Source organism: Amblyraja radiata, chromosome 17 (genome assembly GCF_010909765.2).
Source record: "Amblyraja radiata isolate CabotCenter1 chromosome 17, sAmbRad1.1.pri, whole genome shotgun sequence".
In the NCBI taxonomy this organism is placed as follows: Eukaryota; Metazoa; Chordata; class Chondrichthyes; order Rajiformes; family Rajidae; genus Amblyraja; species Amblyraja radiata.
In genome coordinates this window covers 13,077,795-13,099,853 of record NC_045972.1, presented here as the reverse complement: position 1 = coordinate 13,099,853, position 22,059 = coordinate 13,077,795, and the positions used below count along the sequence as shown (strand labels likewise).

General features: G+C 43.5%; 1 protein-coding gene across 1 annotated transcript in view; it reads right to left on the bottom strand.

The window, feature by feature from the left end:
- The window catches only part of pkd1l2 (polycystin 1 like 2), a 124,230-nt gene extending 102,171 nt beyond the window's left edge, over window positions 1-22,059 (bottom strand). The window contains exons 1-5 of the mRNA XM_033036508.1: window positions 21,692-22,059; window positions 7,518-7,682; window positions 5,308-5,490; window positions 2,530-2,640; window positions 282-429 (exon numbers count right to left, since the gene is read on the bottom strand). Of these exons, the coding sequence (XP_032892399.1) occupies window positions 282-429; window positions 2,530-2,640; window positions 5,308-5,490; window positions 7,518-7,682; window positions 21,692-21,983 (899 nt within the window). The 5' untranslated portion in view covers window positions 21,984-22,059. The remainder of the gene's footprint in view (window positions 1-281; window positions 430-2,529; window positions 2,641-5,307; window positions 5,491-7,517; window positions 7,683-21,691) is intronic.

The following is a 22,059-nucleotide window of genomic DNA, read 5'->3' as shown; positions in this document are numbered from 1 at the left end:
TAACATAAAACAATTAATATCAGTAAAGACAAAAAATGAGGAAAGAGGGAATTAACAGTCAATTAAATTGTTGTAGAAAGGACGAGAATTAACAGTTAATTAAATTTTCTGATCTGGGTACCTCCTGCATCCCAGGTTTATAAACCAAGGGGCTACAGAGATAATGGATCCATCGCCGATTTCAGAAAGGTTCCTCGACCTTGCAATTGTTAAATGAGAATCGCAACGTTTCTTCATATTTCCCTTATTTGAGACAAATTATACTTTCAAGCAGTACTCACTCCAATGGATTGTAGGGCTCGATTACGTCACCATCGCCAGTGTTGACTGTGCAGGTGAGGTTCCCAGAATATGGATTCAGCAACCATTTGTGAGATATAGTGATGTTTTCTCGCACTTTGTACACATCATCAACCAGCAAATAGAGACCTAATTAAAATATCAAACAGACATCAAGTGTCATCATGTATCCTGCAGACCCACCTCACTATGATGCAATGCATAGCCGTTGGCTGAAGCAAGCAAGTTTTTTGTATTATTCCTTGTAGGAGCATGTAGTAGGTAGTCAGGCTGAATGATTTTGATATATTTTTGTTAGTTACTCATACAGAGATGGTGAGAAATTGTAAGTTATTGGGGCAAATCCTCCAAAATTATAGAAGAACTCGGGGATGATGACCATGGACATTTTTAAAACAGACTTGCTGGCTGCAAAGGAAAAACCCCCAATCCACAAAGGAAGAACCAGTTTCAAACCTGTCTGTGGGCCTGGGCATTACACGACTATGCGAATGGTGTGAACAGGAACGGCTGAGACGGAGATAACGAGATTATCTTGGAAACACAAAGGAAGGAACCGAGCCTCAGCAGACGGGGGTGAACAGCCCAACAGCAAGACAATCACCATCGTGGATGACCCATCCATCGGGACAATGGGAGCCCATCTAGGCGATGGGATAACGATCAGGCTGAGGTATCATGGCATCAGCAAACCCATTATCATCGGAAGCCTATTGTTCATGCCAGATCGAAACTGGGAATCATCGAAAGACCCTTTTGTCCAGAGGACCACCTGGGGGGTTTCAAGGGAGAAACTCGGGTATAAAAAGCAGGAGTCAAGCCAGAACTCGTTCTCTTTTCTGCTCTGCTGGATGGCTCTGGACCCTGCATCAATCTAGCTGTAAGTACCCCAGTGACCTGGTGAAGTTCCCGAAATAAGATAGAGGTTGAGAGAAGAAGGGGAAAGGGAGTGTACTTGTAAGTAAAATTGTGTAAAGTAAGTTTTACGACGTGCCCGATAATTTTCCTTCCATAGCCTTAGTTTAAAGCATGTTTAGCCACGTATTATGTAGTGTTGGAGAGATTCGATTTCTCATTGTTTAATAAAGGCTTTAAATTTTAGACTTGCTTTGAGTCCGTATTGGTTTCTGTTTTCTCTCATCAGCACGCTCTGGTTAAGTCAACCTTTTATCATGTCCCACCATAATTCCGAGGTCTAGAACCCAGGGGAACCCCTTTTTCGGGCAGTTGGGCCCGAAGTGGAGCAAAGGGAACCAAAGCCCCTACAAAATGCAGAATGCATTAAGATTGCACGGAGGTAAGTTGGCACATTTCTCCAATGACTTCCTGAGGAGACTGAGGAAATTCAGCCAGTCTCCAAACTTCTACAGATGCACCATAGAAAGCATATTGTCGGGTTGCATTGGGTTTGGTTTGGGAACAGCTCTGCCCAAGGCTGCAAGAAATTGTAGAGAGTTGTGGATAGAGCCCAGTCCATTACACAGACTAGACTTCCCACCATTGACTTCATCCATACTTCACGCTGCCTCGGATATGCAGCCGACTTAATCAAAAACTCATCCAATCCGTGTCATTCCTTCTTCTCCCTGCTCCTGTCTAGCAGAAGCCTCAGAAGCCTGGAAGCTCGCAGCACCAGACCCAAGAAAAACTTTTTCCCCTCTGTTATCAGGCTTCTGAACGTTCCTTCCGTAATCTAGGGTACTGCCCATATCACATCTACCACATGGTAGATTGGAATTTGTTTATGGAAATGATGCGCTACAATGCTGAAAACTATAATATGAACTCCCTATCTTCCCCTTTGTTCTATCTATTGTACTTGAGTTTGACGATTATATTTATGCATAGTATATCTGATCATTTTGGATAGCATGCAAAGCTTTTCACTGTACCTCGTTACATGTGGCAAAAATAACTTGAACCTATACATAAACCTGAAAGTTGGCTATTGTTTATGCAATGTGGACTAAAGACTTAAAGGTGTTGTATTAAGAAATCTGGCCAAGTTCTTTGACAACACGTATACATTTTTTCAATGTCCACATTCCCCTGCTGATGCAGGTTGCTTCCTGATTGTGGGAGCTTTTGGTCCTCCTGGAAGGTCATAATATTTCCATTTAAAAAGTCAAAGGAACAACATGTCAGAATTCATTTCACACAATGCGATTTAACTCTGCTGATGTTTGTGAGGATGTAGTCATTTGACAACTTTTCAATACAATTTCTTACCTTCTTTGCAATGGTAGTCTACAACAAGATAGTTGCCCAGTCCTGGACAAAGATCACCAAAGGATGTCTTATCTGCTTTAACTTGGCAAGCCTGTAGTCCGTGGCACTGACCTGAGACAGAACATTCTAGGATTACAGTTGCTGCATAAATAAGATAGATAGAAGATAGATAGAATCTTTATTTGCCACACGACCAGGGTTGGTGGTATTTGGGTTCGGTACATGATGGTACACTGCTTTAGTCACATTAACACTAATAACAACACAGATCACAGTAATAAAGTGCATCCATACCACATCACAAATCTCAAATCTCACCAACAATACATAGTGCAAAGGAACAGACAAAGACCATAGACAAGACACTATATACATCAAAAGTCCTTAGTATTGACTGTTATTGGAGGGAATTGAGTGTTCTTATTGCTGAGGGGAAGAAACTGTTTTTAAAGCCGGTGGATTTTGTGGCAAGTGACCTGAGGCGCCTCCCTGAAGGGAGAGACTGGAAAAGGTGGTTTGCTGGATGGGAGGGGTCCGAGATGATCTTTATTGCCCGTTTTGAGGTACGTTGGAGGTAAATGGAATGGATTGAGGGGAGGGGGGAGTTGATGATCCTGGAGGCCTTGGAGACAATGCGCTGTAATCTGTGTAGTGAGTGACTGTCAGTGTTTCCGTACCAGACTGTGATTGAGGAGGTGATGATGCTTTCAATGATGGATTGATAAAAACGGACCAGGAGGTGTTTGTGGACTCTGAACTTTTTGAGCTGTCTGAGGAAGTATAGGCGTTGTTGTCCTTTCTTGATGATGTGGTCTGCGTTGATGTGCCATTTTAGATTATTGCAAATATAGGTGCCCAGAAACTTAAATGAGTTTGTGGAGGTTATGGGATGGGAGCTGACATGGACCGGGGGTTTGAGGTTTTGTTTGCGTCTGAAATCTATGATGATTTCTAAGGTTTTTGAAGTATTAAGCTGGAGATTGTTGTCTGCGCACCATTTGACGGCGCTGTCCACTGTTTGATGGTATTGTGATTGGTTGTTGTCTGAGATGAGGCCAATTATTGTTGTGTCGTCTGCATATTTGAAAATTTTGACTGAGCTGCATTGGGATGTGAGGTTGCTGGTGTAAAGTGAGAAGAGCTGAGGTGACAGAACGCACCCTTGAGGGGCTCCTGTGTTGAGAGTCAGAGGGCTGGAGAGTTTTTCACCCACCTTGACTCTTTGCTGTCTGTCAGAAAGTGCAGAATCCAATGGCACATGGCTGGGTGAATGCTCATGTCCAACAGTTTATTGTAGAGTTTAATTGGGTGTATAGTGTTAAAGGCCGAGCTAAAGTCTATAAACAGGATGCGTGCATAAGTGTTCAGTGATTCCAGATGATGTAGGGAGTAGTGAAGAGCTAAGTTACACAATCATCCAGTTTCTCAATATAAACAACCCTCTCGTCAGGCCATTGATTGTATAACATTTCCCTCTGCTGTGTGGAAGATTCGCCTTGATTCTACATTCAGCGTTGTGCCAGATATAGCAATGTTTGGAGTGAAGCTGCAGTGGGAACCAGAGGGCAAACAACCCAGTGTTTCCCATGTGTACATAGAAACATAGAAAATAGGTGCAGAAGTAGGCCATTCGGCCCTTCGAGCCTGCACCGCCATTCAATATGATCATGGCTGATCATCCAACGCAGTATCCTGTACCTGCCTTCTCTCCATACCCCCTGATCCCTTTAGCCACAAGGGCCACATCTAACTCCCTCTTAAATGAACTGGCCTCGACTACCTTCTGTGGCAGAGAATTCCACAGATTCACCACTCTCTGTGTGAAAAATGTTTTTCTCATCTCGGTCCTAAAAGATTTCCCCCATATCCTTAAACTGTTACCCCTTGCTCTGGACTTACCCAACATCGGGAACAATCTTCCTGCATCTAGCCTGTCCAACCCCTTAAGAATTTTGTAAGTTTCTATAAGGTCCCCCCTCAATCTTCTAAATTCTAGCGAGTACAAGCCAAGTCTATCCAGTCTTTCTTCATATGAAAGTCCTGACATCCCAGGAATCAGTCTGGTGAACCTTCTCTGTACTCCCTTCTCTGTACTCCCTGTAATACCAGGCATTAGTTCAGACTCAGGGACCCAGGTTCAATCCTGACCTCGGGGGCTGTCTGAGTTTGCACATTCCCCCTGCGTGGGTTTTCTTTGGGTTCTCAGTTTCCTCCAACATCCCAAAGATGTGTGGGTTTGTAGATTGCCCCTCGTGTGTAGGGAGCATGTGAGAAAGTGGGATAGCATAGAACTTGTGTGAATGGGTGATGGATGATCAGTTTGGATTTGGTGAGCTGATGACCATCTTCTGGTCTGAAGAAAGGTCCCGACCCAAAACAACATCTATCTACGCTCTCCTGGATGCTGCCCGACCCGACGAGTTACTCCAGCACTTTGTGTCCTTTTGGTGGGCCGAAAGGCCTGTTCCTGCTCTATCTCTAAACCAAACTCAGATGGGGCTACGATCGGAACCTCAACTAGAACCTAAACAACAAAGGAAATGGAAACTTGCAGAATGTGAAGGGATGAAACCGTTACAATTCTGATCATAAGTCTACGCTATTGATATTAGCTTTAAGCAAAGTACAGACATCCGAAATATTTGGGACACGGGAAAATTGCTCACCATGATGATGACTCTGATCGGACACAGATGTGACAAGTATAATACAAATCTGGAGTTCTGAACAGTTCTACCTATGCTCTTAATCTTTAGACAGACGATACAAGCACGTTACCTTTCACTTTCTCTCTTGCATCGATCCAGCTGCATTCTTGAGGGTCAGTTGGGGTTACATCCTCCGGGGGACAGTAAGATGGAGACTTGCGGCCATAAAAACTGTCGCCTATTTGAATCACCTCCCCAGATTCGCACTGCAGCGTGGCATTGAAGAGATCACAGGCAAAAGCTCGGCCCGACTCTGAAAGAAACACAACGGCACTCAAGATAAATCAATAGTTTGATCTCTTGGAGACTGTAGACTATCACCATTGTAATTGTCATCTCCAGTGGTAGCTAATAACACAACAATGATTTCCCTATCATTTCATTGTATTCAACTAGCAAATGAGATATTTTTAATATGTTTTGGGAATTGCCCACACCATCTTCCACTATCCCTGGTCAATTCGTCCCTTCCCTCCCGTACTACCCGCTCAACAGGTACTTTCCCTTGCAACCGCAGGAAACGCTTCACTTGTCGCTTTACTTCCCCCCCTTGACTCCATTCAAGGACCCAAGCAGTCGTTCCAGGTGCGGCAGAGGTTCACCTGCACCTCCTCCAACTTCATCTATTGCATCCGCTGCTCTAGATGTCAGCTGCTCTACATCGGTGAGACCAAGCGCAGGCTTGGCGATCGCTTCGCCAAACACCTCCGCTCAGTTCGCAATAACCAACCTGATCTCCCGGTGGTCCAGCACTTCAACTCCCCCTCCCATTCCGAATCCGACCTTTCTGCCCTGGGCCTCCTCCATGGCCAGAGTGAGGACCACCGTAAATTGGGGGAGCAGCACCTCATATTTCGCTTGGGCAGTTTGCACCCCAGCGGTATGAACATTGACTTCTCTATTTTCAGGTAGTCCCTACTTTCTCCTCCCCTTCTCAGCTCTCCCTCAGCCCACTGTCTCCTCCTCTTCCTTTCTTCTTCATGCCCTTCCACCCTCACATCAATCTGAAGAAGGGTTTCGACCCAAAATGTTGCCTATTTCCTTCGCTCCATAGATGCTGCCTCACCCGCTGAGTTTCTCCAGCATTTTTGTCAAAATCCAATATCTTGAATAGCCTTTCTAAGCCTCTGAGGCCAGCTGCAGCTGGGACTGCAAAATGTAACCATAATGGCGACTCTAGCATACAGACTCAGTGGGGTGTTCTGTACATTCTGCATTAACCGTGGATTGTGCTTCTCTATGGTGATAGACTTGCTGATCTGCGTGCATAAAAAGTATTTCACTGTCCCTTAGTACACGTGGTAATAAAGAAACCATTCAACCATTGAACCATGCAGCTGGTTTAAAATGGCTGAATTCCATTTTTATCAACAAGACTCCATTTTGAGGGGTATTTGTCGTCCACAGCTCCAGCAACCCTTTGCATTCTTGGTAAATTGACAAAGAAGCCCAGGACACACCTGTGGCCAAACATACTTTCATGTAGGTTCTTCTCTTCCAGATCTCTGGACCAGAACAAGTTCTCGGGTGATGATTCGGGTATCAATTTGCACAGTTTTGCATCCTCATCAGCCCCAACCCCCTGTATGGGTCACTGACCTATGTCAAAGAGGGTGTTCACATTCCCATCCAAAATCCCTAGTCCATATTGGAGCCACAGTTATCCACGAAAAGCTTCTAAAGCAAGCCACATTATTACACATTCATGGGGCATAAGTAAAGTTAGAGACTGGAATAAATAGTTAGAGGATCAGGTTTGAAAGAAGTCAAATGATACAAATCAGACAAAAAAAAGATCCCTTTCAAAGAAAGGTGGGTGGATGACGAAAGGACTCACCTTTAGAAAGTTGAGGACAGATTTCTTTAGTCAGCGGGGGGGGGGGGGGGGGGGGGGGGGGTAAATATATGGAATTCATTGCCACAGACAGCAATGTCATTGGGTATTTTTTAAAGCAGAAATTGACAAATTCTTGATTAACAAGGGTGTCAAAAACTATGGGGAGAAGGCAGGAGAATGAGGTTGAGAGGGAAAGATAGATCAGCCATTATTGAATGGTGGGGTAGACTTGATGGGCCAAATAGCCTAACTCTACTCCTATGACATGATCGTATGAAGAAATAGGTGTAATTGGATGAACAATGTGGATGTGAATGAAATATGGGGACGCCTGTAGAAAAGATAGAGAGAAGGAGACTGGGTGGTGTGTACAGGAAGAGATCATTTTGTCTGGGTGTTGCACCTCACTTGATAAATTAGAAATGGAAGGAGACCCTGCCTACCGTATTCACAAATGAAGTGAAGTTCTTGGCTGCAGTTGTCTGTACTCATCCAATGGTGCATGGAGTTCTGGAGGAGGTAAGCACAAGTTGCTGTTGGAGAAGGCTGGTGTCCTGGGGCCCAGTTACCATACATCACACTTGTTCCATCCAGCCAGGCCAGTGTTCCTGGAGCAGGGTCAGAAACAGATCAAATGTTAAATATAAAATTAAAGGCAAGAGCACAAGATTGCTCCGACATTCAATAAGATCATGGCGGTCACAGTGGCACAGAGGTAGAGTTGCTGCCTTATAGCGAATGCAGCGCTGGGGACCCGGGTTCGATCCCGACAACGGGTGCTGTCTGTACGGCATTTGTACGTTCTCCCCGTGACCTGCGTGGGGTTTCTCCGAGATCTTCGGTTTCCTCCCACACTCCAAACGTACAGGTTTGTGGGTTAATTGGCTTGGTAAATGTAAAAATTGTCCCTAATGGGTGTAGGATAGTGTTAATGTGTGGGGATAGCTGGTCAGCGTGGATCCGGTGGGCAGAAGGGCCTGTTTACGCGTTGTATCACTAAACTAAACTAAAATAAAATCTTATTCATCTGTGACATCGTCCCATTCTGCAACAGTGGCATTCAAGAGGCTTTTAGATAGACACTTGGATATGGAGGGATATACGGTAGGTCATGTGAAGGCAGAGGAGATTAGTTTATTTTGGCGTCAAGTACGGCATGGAATCTATGGGCCGATGGGCTTGTTCCAGTGCCGTGCTGTTATATGTTCTCTAAATCAATATCCCTGATTTTCTTAATACATAAAATATTATCAATGTTCAATTTAAACAGATTCAATGGCTCTCTCAGGTAGAAGTTTTTTAAAAAGTTTGTACAGATGCCATAATTGTGTTTGAGAGACACAATCCCACAATACCAGCTTGGTATTTTTGATTAAAATGTAAAATGATGAATGCCACACTGAGGAAATAATTAAGATATCAACATAATTAATGAAAGCTTTATTTTAACACATATGTAAATGCGTTCCATGTTTTCTATGAACTTGCACTTCCAAAAGGGCATCTGACTTTATTTACTACATTTCATTTTGGCAACACTAACCACATCTGAACTGAATGCCCACTGTCTCCCACGAGACTGCTTGATCTTGGACCATGATAAAACGATGGAAAATGTAGTGAGCTAAGAGCACACAGAGGACTGTTACTCCAGCTCAACCATGCCACTTAAATAATATTAGCGGCAGAAAGGAAGGTGGAGCCAATTAATCAGTCTGAGTGAGGGAAAAGAAGCCCACCATTTATTGATAGTGCCGTAGCATTGCAGGTAACCCTCTCACTGATAAACTGCCCAGGCAACGTGGTGGGAATAATTAATCCCAACAAACATATGAGGGAGAAGGGTCTGGACCTGAAACGTCACCCATTCCTTCTCTCCAGAGATGCTGCCTGACCAGTTGCGTTACTCCAGCATTTTGTGTCTATAAACATATGAGGAGTCCACGTTTTCAGTTATTTGGCAGTCCAAGTTTTCTTTTCCTTCACTTCCCTCAGATTTTAACATGTTTGAAAATAATTATATTGATGGTTGTGAGAGTCACAGGGTGGAAATATCAAAGATCAGAGGGTATACTTTTAAGGTAAGAGGGGCAATGTTTAAAGGACATGTGTAGGACAATTTATTTCACACAGAGAGCAGAGGGTTCCTGGGACAAGCTGTCTGGGGTGGTGGTGGAGGCAGACACAATGGGAGCTTTTAGATAAGTGCATGGATGTACAGGGAATCGAGGAGCATGCATCATGTGCAGGCACAGGAGATTAGAATCACTTGACATTATGTTCAGCATGGACATCGTGGGACAAAGGGCCTGTGCCTGTCTTGTGATGTTCTGCATTCTATGTGCTAGTGATTGATTTGAGTTCATTTTTCTCCGTGTTATTGACTCCTGAAGAGCGAACAAACAATTCAGCTGTGGAGAGGTTCCAGTAAATACATAAATATTCCCAGAGGATTTTGTTGCAAGTCAAACTAACACCAATTTTGTAGCGATTTTGTTTATGGCTCACAATGACTCCCATGGACAAGCATTGAATAGATTGTGCTTTAAGACAATAAGGACACAGTTTTCATTATTTTTTTATGTTATATATTATTATTTTATTTTATAACTTTTTTATTTTATATATTATTATTGTTTAAATTTTTTATTTTTTTTAAATAAATTTTTATTAGAGACATTTGCATATCATAATCCAAACCGGTACAGACTTTGTTTAGCGGTTACATATTAAGTATCCAGGTTTCCAGGGACCCAGTTACCAAAGTAGCTGGGATCCTCCTTTATCGGTTACATATAAACATTGCCTCTAATTATTTATTTATATTTATAGATAGAAAAAAAGAAAGAAAGAAAGAAATTGAAAAATAGAATTTAATATATTATTATTTTAATTTATATATATATTTTAAAATATATTATTATTTTATTTTATTATTTTTTAATTATATATTATTATTATTATTTTTTTGTTATTTTATATATTATTATTTGATGTTTTATTATTTTATATCGTTTTCAATATTTGCATGCATATAAACTAAGCGTGGAATTGCATTATCTCGAGTGTACAACATTGCAATGCAATATCTTGATGGGACTGCAACTTTAAGGCATGACCTCAAACTGACCGCCATCCACTGTAATGAATGGACCAAACGATCGCAGATTGACACGGCCATTTCGTGGGGACCTCTGCCACATTGCGGAGATTTTTATTCCCAAGAGCACAACCAAACCCTACATTTCCATTTTCAATACATTCTCTTCAAGTAATTGTAAGATGAATTGTACAATTCTCCAACTAATATAACCAACATAAGAAATCCCAGGTGTAGGAAAGGAACTGCAGATGCGGGTTTAAACCAAAGATAGACACAAAATGCTGGAGTGACTCAGAGGGATAAGCAGCATCTCTGGAGAGAAGAAACATCACCCATTCCTTCTCTCCAGAGATGCTGCCTGTCCCGCTGAGTTAATCCAGCATTTTGTGTCTATGAGAAATCCCATCATTTATCTCTTGTTGATTGAACCCTACGATGTTTGAATTGGCTGCAGCATATTTTTTCATTACAAAAGTGATGTCTATTATTGCCTATTAATGTTTTTTTTCAGGCTTTGGAGTAAAGGGCACCAATTTTACCTTTATAAACACTGTGGCCAGAAAATAAATGGTCTTAAAGGCTCACTCATGCAATAATGATGTGGAAATTAATTTATGGAAGATGAATTTTCAAGTAAAAAGCAAAAGAAAATTACGTTTACATCGTAGTGAAGTAGGGTATTGATTGGTAATACCATTAGTTGATTAGAATACTGTCATCGTGAGTAATTTCTTAAAACTGCACAAAACATTTCAGTTGTAGTCGGGCTAATTTATGTGTGGCTGTTTGCCTGGAAAGGGATGGTCTTTGCACAAGGCTGCTGTTCAATTTCAACTGAGTCTATTTACTCAAGGAATAGTTGGCTTTCAGTGCTGCCACAAACAAACATTGCACAAGTTGCGGTTTCGTATAGTTCAAGTTCAAGTTCAAGATCACATTTATTGTCACATGCACCATTTGGTACAGTGACATTTGAGTTACCGTACAGCCATATGAATAAAAATAACACAATACACAATTGAAATTAACATAAACATCCAGCAATGAAGCAGGATGCTTCTGTGTGCTAGTGATTGATTTGAGTTCATTTTTCTCCATGAACATGAAGGATAATGCTCTCGTGGGTTCCAGGCCTTCTCTGTCAGTTTTCCATCCACATATTTTGATTAGTACGGGTGTCAGGATTTATGGGGAGAAGGCAGGAGAATGGGGTCGAGAGGGAAAGATAGATCAGCCTTGATTGAATGGCAGAGTAGACTAGATGGGCCGAATGGCCTAATCCAGCTCCTAGACTTAGGAAATTAAACATTGGTTTGCATAGGCCTTCACCCATCTCAATGAAGATCCCTACAAAAAGATTATGGCGGCAAAAACGTCTCCGAGGCCAATGAGAGCCTCATCCTCAGCTTGGAATTCTACACTTCAGGCTATTATTCCTGCACCTATTGTCTATTATTCTGGAGAAGCAGCCCAATGGCTCCTGCTCCATGCTTGAATAACAACTTGTATCTGCTGAGGTCAGAGTTAAAATGCCATTAGGACCTTCTCTCATGCCACTGGATCACAACCTGGTACGAAGCCTCTGACCTCAGGTGGCTTTCCACCTGGTAAGTAAACCAAGCATTCTCCCACTTTTCCTCTGCTTCTGTGACTCTGATTTCTAGACGACCTGACTGTTATACTCACTTCCCTGACCAATGGAAGAATCCCACCATTAAAGGGATCTGCAGGAGTCGCAACCTCAAAAAAGTAGGCAGCGTCATCAGAGACCCACACCACCCTGGCCACACTCTCAGTTCACTCCTGCCGTCGGGAAGAAGGTACAGGAGTCTGAAAACTGTAACGTCCAGGTTGAGCAGTGGCTTCTTCCCTACAACTATCAGGCTATTAAACACTACAACTTCCATTTAAGCTCCAAACAATATAGATTTGGGGGCATTGTGTTGTCTTTGGACTATTTAATATTGTTTTTTAATATATATAAAACAACTCGGGTGGCACAGTGGCTGCCTTACAGTGCGTGCAGTGCCAGAGACCCAGGTTTGATCCCGACTACGGGTGCTGTTTGTACGGAGTTTGTACGTTCTCCCCGTGACCGCGTGAGATTTCTCTGAGAACTTCGGTTTCCTCCCACACTCCAAAGACATACAGGTTTGTAGGTTAGTTGGCTTGATATCAGTAAATTGTCCCTAGTGTGTGTAGGATAGTGTTAATGTGCGGGGATCGCTGGTCGGTGTGGACTTGGTAGGCCGAAGGGCCTCTTTCCACACTGTATCTCTAAACTATACCACTATGTTTATGTATCTGTTGTGCTGCTGCAAGTAAGAATCTCATTGTTCTGTTTTGGGACAAATGACAATCTTAACTCTTGCCTATGTGGAGTTTGCACGTTCTCCCTGTGACCATTTGAGTTTCTACCCGGTGCTCCTGGATCCTTCCCACATCCCATAAGACATGTGGGTTTGTGAGTTAATTAGCCTCTGTAAATTGCCCCTAGTGTGTAGGAAGTGGATGAGAAAGTGGGATAACATAGAACTAGTGTGAACAGGTCGGCATGGACTCGGTGGGCCGAAGGGCCTGTTTCCATGCTGAATCTCTAGCTGGAGTACACAACCAAAATAAACACCACAGGATTCTATCCACAAAGACAGAAACAATGTCTCGACTGTTAAGCAAAGATTCTCAGATGACCAATGTTCCCATGTCAATGATTTGGGGACTATTTCCAGACAATGTTGTTTAACACAGAGCAGATTTTTTTTCAATCTCGTGATTCTGATCAGTTGGGTCTAAGTACAAAAATCATACTGAGCTACACAGCAATAAAATCAAAGATGATGGTGAAGAACTGTTACTCCAATTATTGACGAGTGATAAGGTAATTACAAAGTATAAATGATTTGCAGAGTGAAGGCCAAGACTGATTCAGATCATAAAAGACAACTCGCTTAATGTTACGAGGAAAGAGAATCTTTAATTGAAGCTGAACTGATCAAACGTTTGAAAAATATGGATTTGAGAACAGGAGTTGGAATGGGAATCTGCACTTTCACTCTCTGGACATGCCTTCAACAGTCCACTATTTTTCTAGCAGAAACTTTCAATGTTCCTTTTGGGGATTTAGTGCAGAGATACAGCATGGAAACAGGCCCTTCGGTCCACCAGGTCCATGCCAACCATCGATCACCCATTCACACAAATGTTTCATGTTATTCCACACTCGCATCCACTCCCTGCACAGCAATTTGCAGTTAACCTACAAACCTGCACGTCTTTGGGAATGTGGGAGGAAACCAGAGCGGCGGGAGAAAACCTACGCAGTCATGGGGAGAACATGCAAACTCCACACATTCAGCATCCGAGGTCTGGATTGAACCCGGTGTCACTGGATTGAACTGTGTCACTGGGTTAGAGTGTTCAAAAACAAGCCAGCTGGTTGTTCCTCATCCAACCCATCCAATCTCCAAGATATCCAAGATATCCTGAAATCAGAGGGAGAGGAGCCTGAGGTCGTGGTACATATTGGTGCAAATGACATAGGTAAAAAAAGTGAAGAGGTCCTGAAGGGAGGATTTAGGGAGTTGGGAGGAGAGTTAAGGAAAAGGACCAAAAAGGTAACAATCTCAGGATTACTGCCTGTACCACGCGACAGTGAGAGTAGGAATGGAGCGAGGTGGAGGATAAATGCGTGGTTAAAAGACTGGTGCAGAGGGCAGGGATTCAAGTTTCTGGATCATTGGGACTTCTTTTGGGGAAGGTGGGACCTGTACAGAAAGGATGGGTTGCACTTGAACCCGAGGGGGACCAATATCCTGGCGGGGAAATTTGCAAAGGTCACTGGGGAGACTTTAAACTAGAATGGTTGGGGCGAGGGACTCAAATAGAGAAAGCTAGTAGACAGAATGGGAGTCAGGAAGCAGAAAAGGGAAGCACTCGGACACAAGAGGAGAAAGAAAAAAAAGGAAATAATAAACAGAGAAGAAGAGACGGGGGGTTTCTTAAATGTGCATATTTTAATGCTAGGAGCATTGTAAGAAAGGTGGATGAGCTTAGAGTCTGGATAGACACCTGGAAGTATGATGTTGTGGCGATCAGTGAAACATGGTTGCAGGAGGGTTGTGATTGGAAACTAAATATTCCAGGATTTCGTTGCTTCAGGTGTGATAGAATTGGAGGGGCAAGAGGTGGAGGTGTTGCAAGTCAGGGATACTTACTCCCAATTCCTCCGCCTACACCGCATCTGTTCCCAGGATGAGACATTTCATACCAGGGCATCGGAAATGTCCTCGTTCTTCAGGGAACGGGGATTCCCCTCTGCCACCATAGATGAGGCTCACACCAGGGTCTCATCCATACCCCGCAACACTGCTCTCTCTCCCCATCCCCGCACACGCAACAAGGGCAGAGTCCCTCTGGTCCTCACCTTTCACCCCACCAGCCGGCAAATACAACACATAATCCTCCGCCATTTCCGCCACCTCCAACGTGACCCCACCACTCGCCACATCTTCCCATCTCCCCCCATGTCTGCCTTCCGCAAAGACCGCTCCCTCCGCAACTCCCTCGTCAATTCTTCCCTTCCCTCCCGCACCACCCCCTCCCCGGGCACTTTCCGTTGCAACCGCAAGAAATGCAACACCTGTCCCTTCACCTCCCCCCTCGACTCCATTCAAGGTCCCAAGCAGTCGTTCCAGGTGCGACAAAGGTTCACCTGTATCTCCTCCAACCTCATCTACTGCATCCGCTGCTCTAGATGTCAGCTAATTTACATCGGTGAGACCAAGCGTAGGTTGGGCGACCGCTTCGCCGAACACCTCCGCTCAGTCCGCCTTAACCTACATGACCTCCCGGTGGCTCAGCACTTCAACTCCCCCTCCCATTCCCAATCCGACCTCTCTGTCCTGGGTCTCCTCCATTGCCAGAGTGAGCAACAGCGGAAATTGGAGGAACAGCACCTCATATTCCGTCTGGGGTCCTTGCGCCCTTATGGCATCAACATTGAATTCCCCCAATTTGGCTAGCCTGTGCTGTCCCCTTCACCCTCTAGCTGTCTCCTCCCACCCTCCCATCCGCCCGCCCTCGGGCTCCTCCTCCTCCCTTTTTCCTTCTTTCTTTCCCCACCCCCCATCAGTCTGAAGAAGGGTTTCGGCCCGAAACGTCGCCTATTTCCTTCGCTCCATAGATGCTGCTGCACCCGCTGAGTTCCTCCAGCAATTTTGTGTACCTAAGATATTACAGCTAGTCAGGGAAGATATTACAGCAGTGCTTTGGCAGGATAGATTGGAGGGCTCATCTAGGGAGGCTATTTGGGTGGAACTGAGAAGTGGGAAAGGTGTAGCAACACTTATAGGGGTGTATTATAGACCGCCAAATGGGGAACGAGAATTGGAAGAGCAAATATGTAAGGAGATAGCAGATATTAGTAGTAAGCACAAGGTAGTGATTGTGGGAGATTTCAACTTTCCACACATAGACTGGGAAACACATTCTGTAAATGGGCTGGATGGTTTGGAGTTTGTAAAATGTGTGCAGGATAGTTTTTTGCAGCAATACATAGAGGTACCTACTAGAGGAGGGGCAGTGCTGGACCTCCTGTTAGGAAATGAGACGGGACAGGTGGCGGAGGTATGCGTTGGGGAGCACTTCGGGTCCAGTGATCACAATACCATTAGTTTCAATATAATTATGGAGAAGGTCAGAACTGGACCTAGGGTTGAGATTCCCAGAGGGGAAAGATGGCAGATGGAGTTTAATGCTGATAAATGTGAGGTGTTACACCTTGGCAGGACAAATCAAAATAGGACGTACATGATAAATGGTAGGGAATTGAAGAATACAGTTGAACAGAGGGATCTGGGAATAACCGTGCATAGTTCCTTGAAGGTGGAATCTCATATAGATAGGGTGGTAAAGAAAGCTTTTGGTATGCTAGCCTTTATAAATCAGAGCATTGAGTATAGAAGCTGGGATGTAATGTTAAAATTGTACAAGGCATTGGTGAGACCAAATCTGGAGTATGGTGTACAATTTTGGTCACCCAATTATAGGAAGGATGTCAACAAAATAGAGAGAGTACAGAGGAGATTTACTAGAATGTTGCCTGGGTTTCAACAACTAAGTTACAGAGATAGGTTGAATAAGTTAGGTCTTTATTCTCTGGAGCGCAGAAGGTTAAGGGGGGACTTGATAGAGGTCTTTAAAATGATGAGAGGGATAGACAGAGTTGATGTGATCAAGCTTTTCCCTTTGAGAATAGGGAAGATTCAAACAAGAGGACATGACTTCAGAATTAAGGGACAGATGTTTAGGGGTAACATGAGGGGGAACTTCTTTACTCAGAGAGTGGTAGCGGTGTGGAATGAGCTTCCAGTGGAAGTGGTGGCGGCAGGTTCGTTGGTATCATTTAAAAATAAATTGGATAGGCATATGGATGAGAAGGGAATGGAGGGTTATGGTATGAGTGCAGGCAGGTGGGACTAAGGGAAAAAAGTTGTTCGGCACGGACTTGTAGGGCCGAGATGACCTGTTTCCGTGCTGTAATTGTTATATGGTTATATGGTTATCTCCTTGGTGAGGCCACCTGGATTTCTGAACATGTTTAGGAAGGAGCTGCAGATGCTGGTTTAAATCAAAGATAGACACAAAAAACAGGAGTAACTCAGAGGGTCAGACAACATCTCTGGAGGAAAGGAACAGGTGATGTTTCGGGTCGAGACCCCGCTGCAGACTGAGTGTCAGGAAAAAGGGAAACAATATAGATGGAGCTATAGAGAGATATATGTCATTTCATTCATTTGTTCCGTATCTCTATATCATTATCTTTATATTTCTCGTTTCCCTTTCCCCTGACTCTCGGTCTGAAGAAGGGTCTTGACCTGAAACATCACCCATTGCTTTCTCCAAAGATGCTGCCTTACCCGCTGAGTTACTCCAGCTTTTTGTGTCTATTTTCTGAATATGATATTTTGTGTTGATTCTGAAGGATCTAAATTTAAGGAAAGCTGTGGAAGTCAATAGTGGGATTGTGGCATTTCAAAACAATATAACGTCACACCTAAACTAAGGAGGGTGTGGAAAATTCTGGTCAAGGACCAGTCTCGCCCCAGTCACTCTCTCTTCTCCCCACTCTCATCAGGCAAGAGTTTGAAAATGAATCCCTCCAGATGCATTACCCGCTGAGTTACTCTAGGTTTTTGTGGTCTTGTTTCCCTTTCCCCTGACTCTCAGTCTGAAGAAAAGGATATCGACCCGAAACGTCACCTATTCCTTTTGCTCCAGAGATGCTGTCTGACCCGGTGAGTTACTCCAGCTTTATTGTGTCTACCTCCAGATTCAGGGACAATTTCTTCCCAGCTGCCATCAGGCAATTGAACGGTCCTCTCACCAGCTAGAGTGTGGTCCTAACCTCCCATCTATCTCATTGAAGACCTTTGAACTCTAATCGAACTTTATCTTACACTCAATGACATGCCCTTTTAACGCTTATCTCTGCACTGTAGATGGCTTAATTGTAATCATGTATAGTCTTTTCCTTGACAGGATAACATGCAAATAAACGATGTTCACTGAACCTCGGTAAACATGACAATAATAAACTAAACTAAATTCAAGGCAGATTAGTATTTCATAACTAGATTGGAAAGCTGAATGAAGTCTGTGATTGAATGGCTCAGAATCCAAGTTTGAAGTTTAAATTCTCACAGGTACTTGAGCATTAATCTATATTGGGAACAATCAAAGATCTTATTCATGTGCCTGCAGCTACACTAATATCCACATGCACTGTCTCAACTTGCCAAGCACACGTGGTATCTTCCGCCACCTGTTGTTTCCCCTCAACATCACACCTGACTTGGGTATGTAAAATCATCATTAAAAAAAAATTTGTTAATGAATCAAAATTTAAACAATTCTCGGCCAAATTAGTGGCATCTTCACCACTAGGATCACAATCACAAATGGTCAAAAAATAGCCGCCCTCCACTTTCTCATGGGTGAGAAGCGGTGATCATATGTACAGGGATTAGTATAGTTTTGATTAGTATGGGTGTCAGGGGTTACGGGGAGAAGGCAGGAGAATGTGGTTGAGAGGGGAAGATAGATCAGCCATGATTGAATGGCGGGGTAGACTTGATGAGCCGAATGGCCCAATTCTGCTCTTATCACTGATGAACATGAGTTCTGCCAGCAATGAACTATGTTTACATATTCTGTTTGCTGCTGTAAGTAAGAATTTAATTGTTCTATCTGGGACATATGACAATAAAACACTATTGACTCTTCTCTCGTGCCTGCACCAAAAGAAACCCAGGCATTGTCGACAAAATATCACTCAATTTGTGTGTTTTCTCATGTTAATTTATCTATTATGTTGTTCTTGTCCATCCTCTGACGTTGATCGGTTCATCCATTAGACATTGTAATCGTTAGATTAGTTGAATTGTCTTTAGTCTCTTTTATGTTGAACGTCCAGAAATTCACACAGAGATCAAGTAATCGTTACATATTTATTTAAGAAATGGTACAATTGAAACAATTGTGGGTTTATGAAATAACAGCAGACCATTCTGGAGATCCCCTTGAGGTTAGGCTGCATCTTTAGACTTTTAGATTTTAGTGATGGGTGACATTTCGGGTCAAGACCCTTCTGCAGATAGGTCTGAAGAAGGGTCTCAACTCAAAACGTCACCCATTCCTTCTCTCCAGAGATGCTGCTTGTCCCGCTGAGTTACTCCAGCATTTTGAGTCTATTTTCAGTTTAAACCAGCATCTGCAGTTCCTTCCTACACATTGTGTTTATTATCATATGCACAATTATGGTGAGGTACAGGGACAATGAAACCCTTGCTTGCAGCAGCACCACAGGGTCAACACACATTACACGTAAATCACACATAAATTCTACAAGAGTGAAAAGAAACGGACTGTGTAAAAACAAAGACATAGTGCTAATATGCACAATTAGATAACAAATCTGTGGTAATGTATAGGTGGACCGTAGTAGCATTAGAATGTTGTAGGCCAGTTCAAGAACCTGATAGTTATAGGGAAATAGACACAAAATGCTGGAGTAACTCAGCGGGACAGGCAGCATCTCTGGAGAGAAGGAATGGGTGATGTTTCGGGTCGAGACCTTCCTTCAGACTGAGTCAGGGAGAGGGAGTCTAGAGATATAGAAGGGCAAGGTGTGAAAACAACAGATCAAAGCATATAATGATAAGGAGAATGGTTCGTTGTTAGCCGAGGGGAAGGTGACAACGTGGCAAACATGCAGCAATATTTAATCAAGAGGACAGTGGAACTGGTCGGAGAACTAGGCTGGGGAGGGACAGAGAGAGAGGTAAAGCAAGGATTACTTGTAGTTAGAGAAATCAATATTCATACTGCTGCCCAAGTGAAGTATGAGGTGTTGTTCCTCCAATTTGTGTTGGGCCTCACTCTGACAGTGGAGGAGATCCAGGACAGAAAGATCAGTGTGAGAAAGGGAGGGGGAGTTGAAGCGTTTAGCAACCGGGAAATCACGTAGGCCGAGGTAGACTGAGCGGAGGTGTTCAGCGACACGATCGTCAAGTCTGCGCCTGGTCTCATTGATATTGGATACAGTAGATGAGGTTGGGGAGAGGATGAGAAAAGGCCATGGCACAGTACTTTATTTCCGGTCCAAATATAGATGAAATAGAAACAATGTCAAGGTGAAAAAAGAGAAGAGTTTCTGGAGTGTATTCAGAAGTACTTTCTTGACCAAAATGAGCTGGCTCTACCAGGAAGGTAACATTACCCCTGGCCAAGTGGAGCAAAAGTAATGGAAAATTAATGTAAGAGGTGCCTGGATGAAACTACAGATTAAAAGTAAAATGAATCCCTTAGCTTAAGAGCATGCGACAGATGTAATGTCATTAACAGAAGAGAGAATCAGGTTGTTTACAGCAGTGTAAGAAGGGAAGTGAAACATAAAGAGAGTGGCAAAGGAAATGACTGGCAGAAAATATAAACGAGGGATCCAAAACAGTTCCGCAGGCATGTAAATGGGAAAAGGATTGGAAGATCAGGCACATTTATAAGTGTATGGGGCCACATTTCTGGGGGTCACCGTTCATGGAATTTTGAAAAGGATGTCACAGGGATTTATGAAAATGGTTCCTAGGGAGAGGGACTTCAATTATAAGTGAAGAAGCTGGAGGCTCCACAGAAGAACTGTGGAGGCTTCAATGGAATCTGATGGAGGTATTTAATAACATGAAGGACATGGCTAGTGTGAGTACAGAGAAACTGCCAGAGGGGTGGAGAAGGAGGGGGGGTTATTGTACAGTGGGACAAAATGTCTACTGGTGCTCAATGATCTTCCCCTGGGGATTCATTTTCACCATGCACTGCCACTTTGGCTTGGCCCACGGTCTCATTACCCTTGTCCAAATCCAGCCGCCTTTACGCCTGTCCTGCTGTAGATTTGTAGGAGTCAGTCAGGGTCCACCCTAGAGTTGGGGTTGGGATTCAAGATCCAGGGGACATTGAATGAAAGGGATTAGCAAGGGAATCAAATGTAACCAGGACAATAATTGTCTCATACTATGAATGGTTAAGGTCAAGTGGGATAAAATCTGGGGCTAGACACAAAAAGCTGGAGTAACTCAGGGGCCTGACTCTCAGTCTGAAGAAGGATCTCAACCCGAAACGTCACCTATTCCTTTTCTCCAGAGATGCTGTCTGACTCGTTGAGTTACTCCAGCTTTTTGTGTCTATCTTCGGTTTAAACCAACACGGGCAGTTCCTTCCTACACATAGAATCTGCGGCTGTAGACGGTGAACGATATAAATAATTGTCCATGTTCAGGACTTTATTAAAGGCTCGTCAATTAATGAAATTGTGGTACAAATTGAGACGAGTTAACTTATGTACAGGGAAACGCTTAGAGAGAAGAATAAATTCAGTTCAAAAGAGATTAGGGTGAGGGTTGAAATCACCAGGGGCGAGATCACTTTTCTGTGAGTGAAAGAGGAAGGCAGAACACAGATAATGGTGCACAGGAACATTACACGTTCTCAAAGTATTACAAGGAGAAACTAGCAAATAGCAGTTCCAACAAATGCACATTTAAAGCTGTATAGATGTCCTGATGATTTTCAACTACCCTGATATCCACAAATTAAAACATTCACGTTCAACTCTTACATTGAATTATTCTTGTATATTTACTAAACACTTCCTCTTTCTCGTATCTTTCATTCATTGCTCATTTTCTCTCTACATCACCAGTCTATATCTCTCGTTTCCCTTTCCCCTGACTAGTCTAAAGAAAGGTCTCAACCCAAAATGTCACCCGTTCCTTCTCTCCAGAGATGCTGCCTGTCCCGCTGGGTTACACCAGTTTGTGTGTCTCTCCTCTTTCCCATAGTTACACACTATGCATCATAATTCAATTGATTGGCAACATTTTTCGTGAGGGATGGAAAGAGGATGGTGTGTTTATTGTAATCCTACTCTCTTGCCCGATGTTTCTTCTCATGAATTCTCACCTTCCGTAGTCACTTCATCCTGTGTTAAGTTCTGTTTCCAGGGAGCTAGCCCGATCCACCAGTCTTTTTCCACTTCCAGTTGGCCCAGCAAGAACTCCTGAGTATCCTCGTCCAAGATGAAAGCGAGGTGTCCCCCTCCTCGCTCACACCAGCTCTCCGCATCCTGGAACCCGTGCGGCAGCCGAGCGATCTCATAACAACTTCTTCGGAAGCCCAGCTGTTCTTCTAAACAAGGACCCGCTTTGACTCGAAAATTTGTGAAGGCCAACACAAAAAAAAGGAGAAATCTCATTGTGGACTGACTTTGAGTCTCACTGGTTTAAAATTACTTTCAAAGGAGCAGAGCTCCATGTACAACCACAACCCAG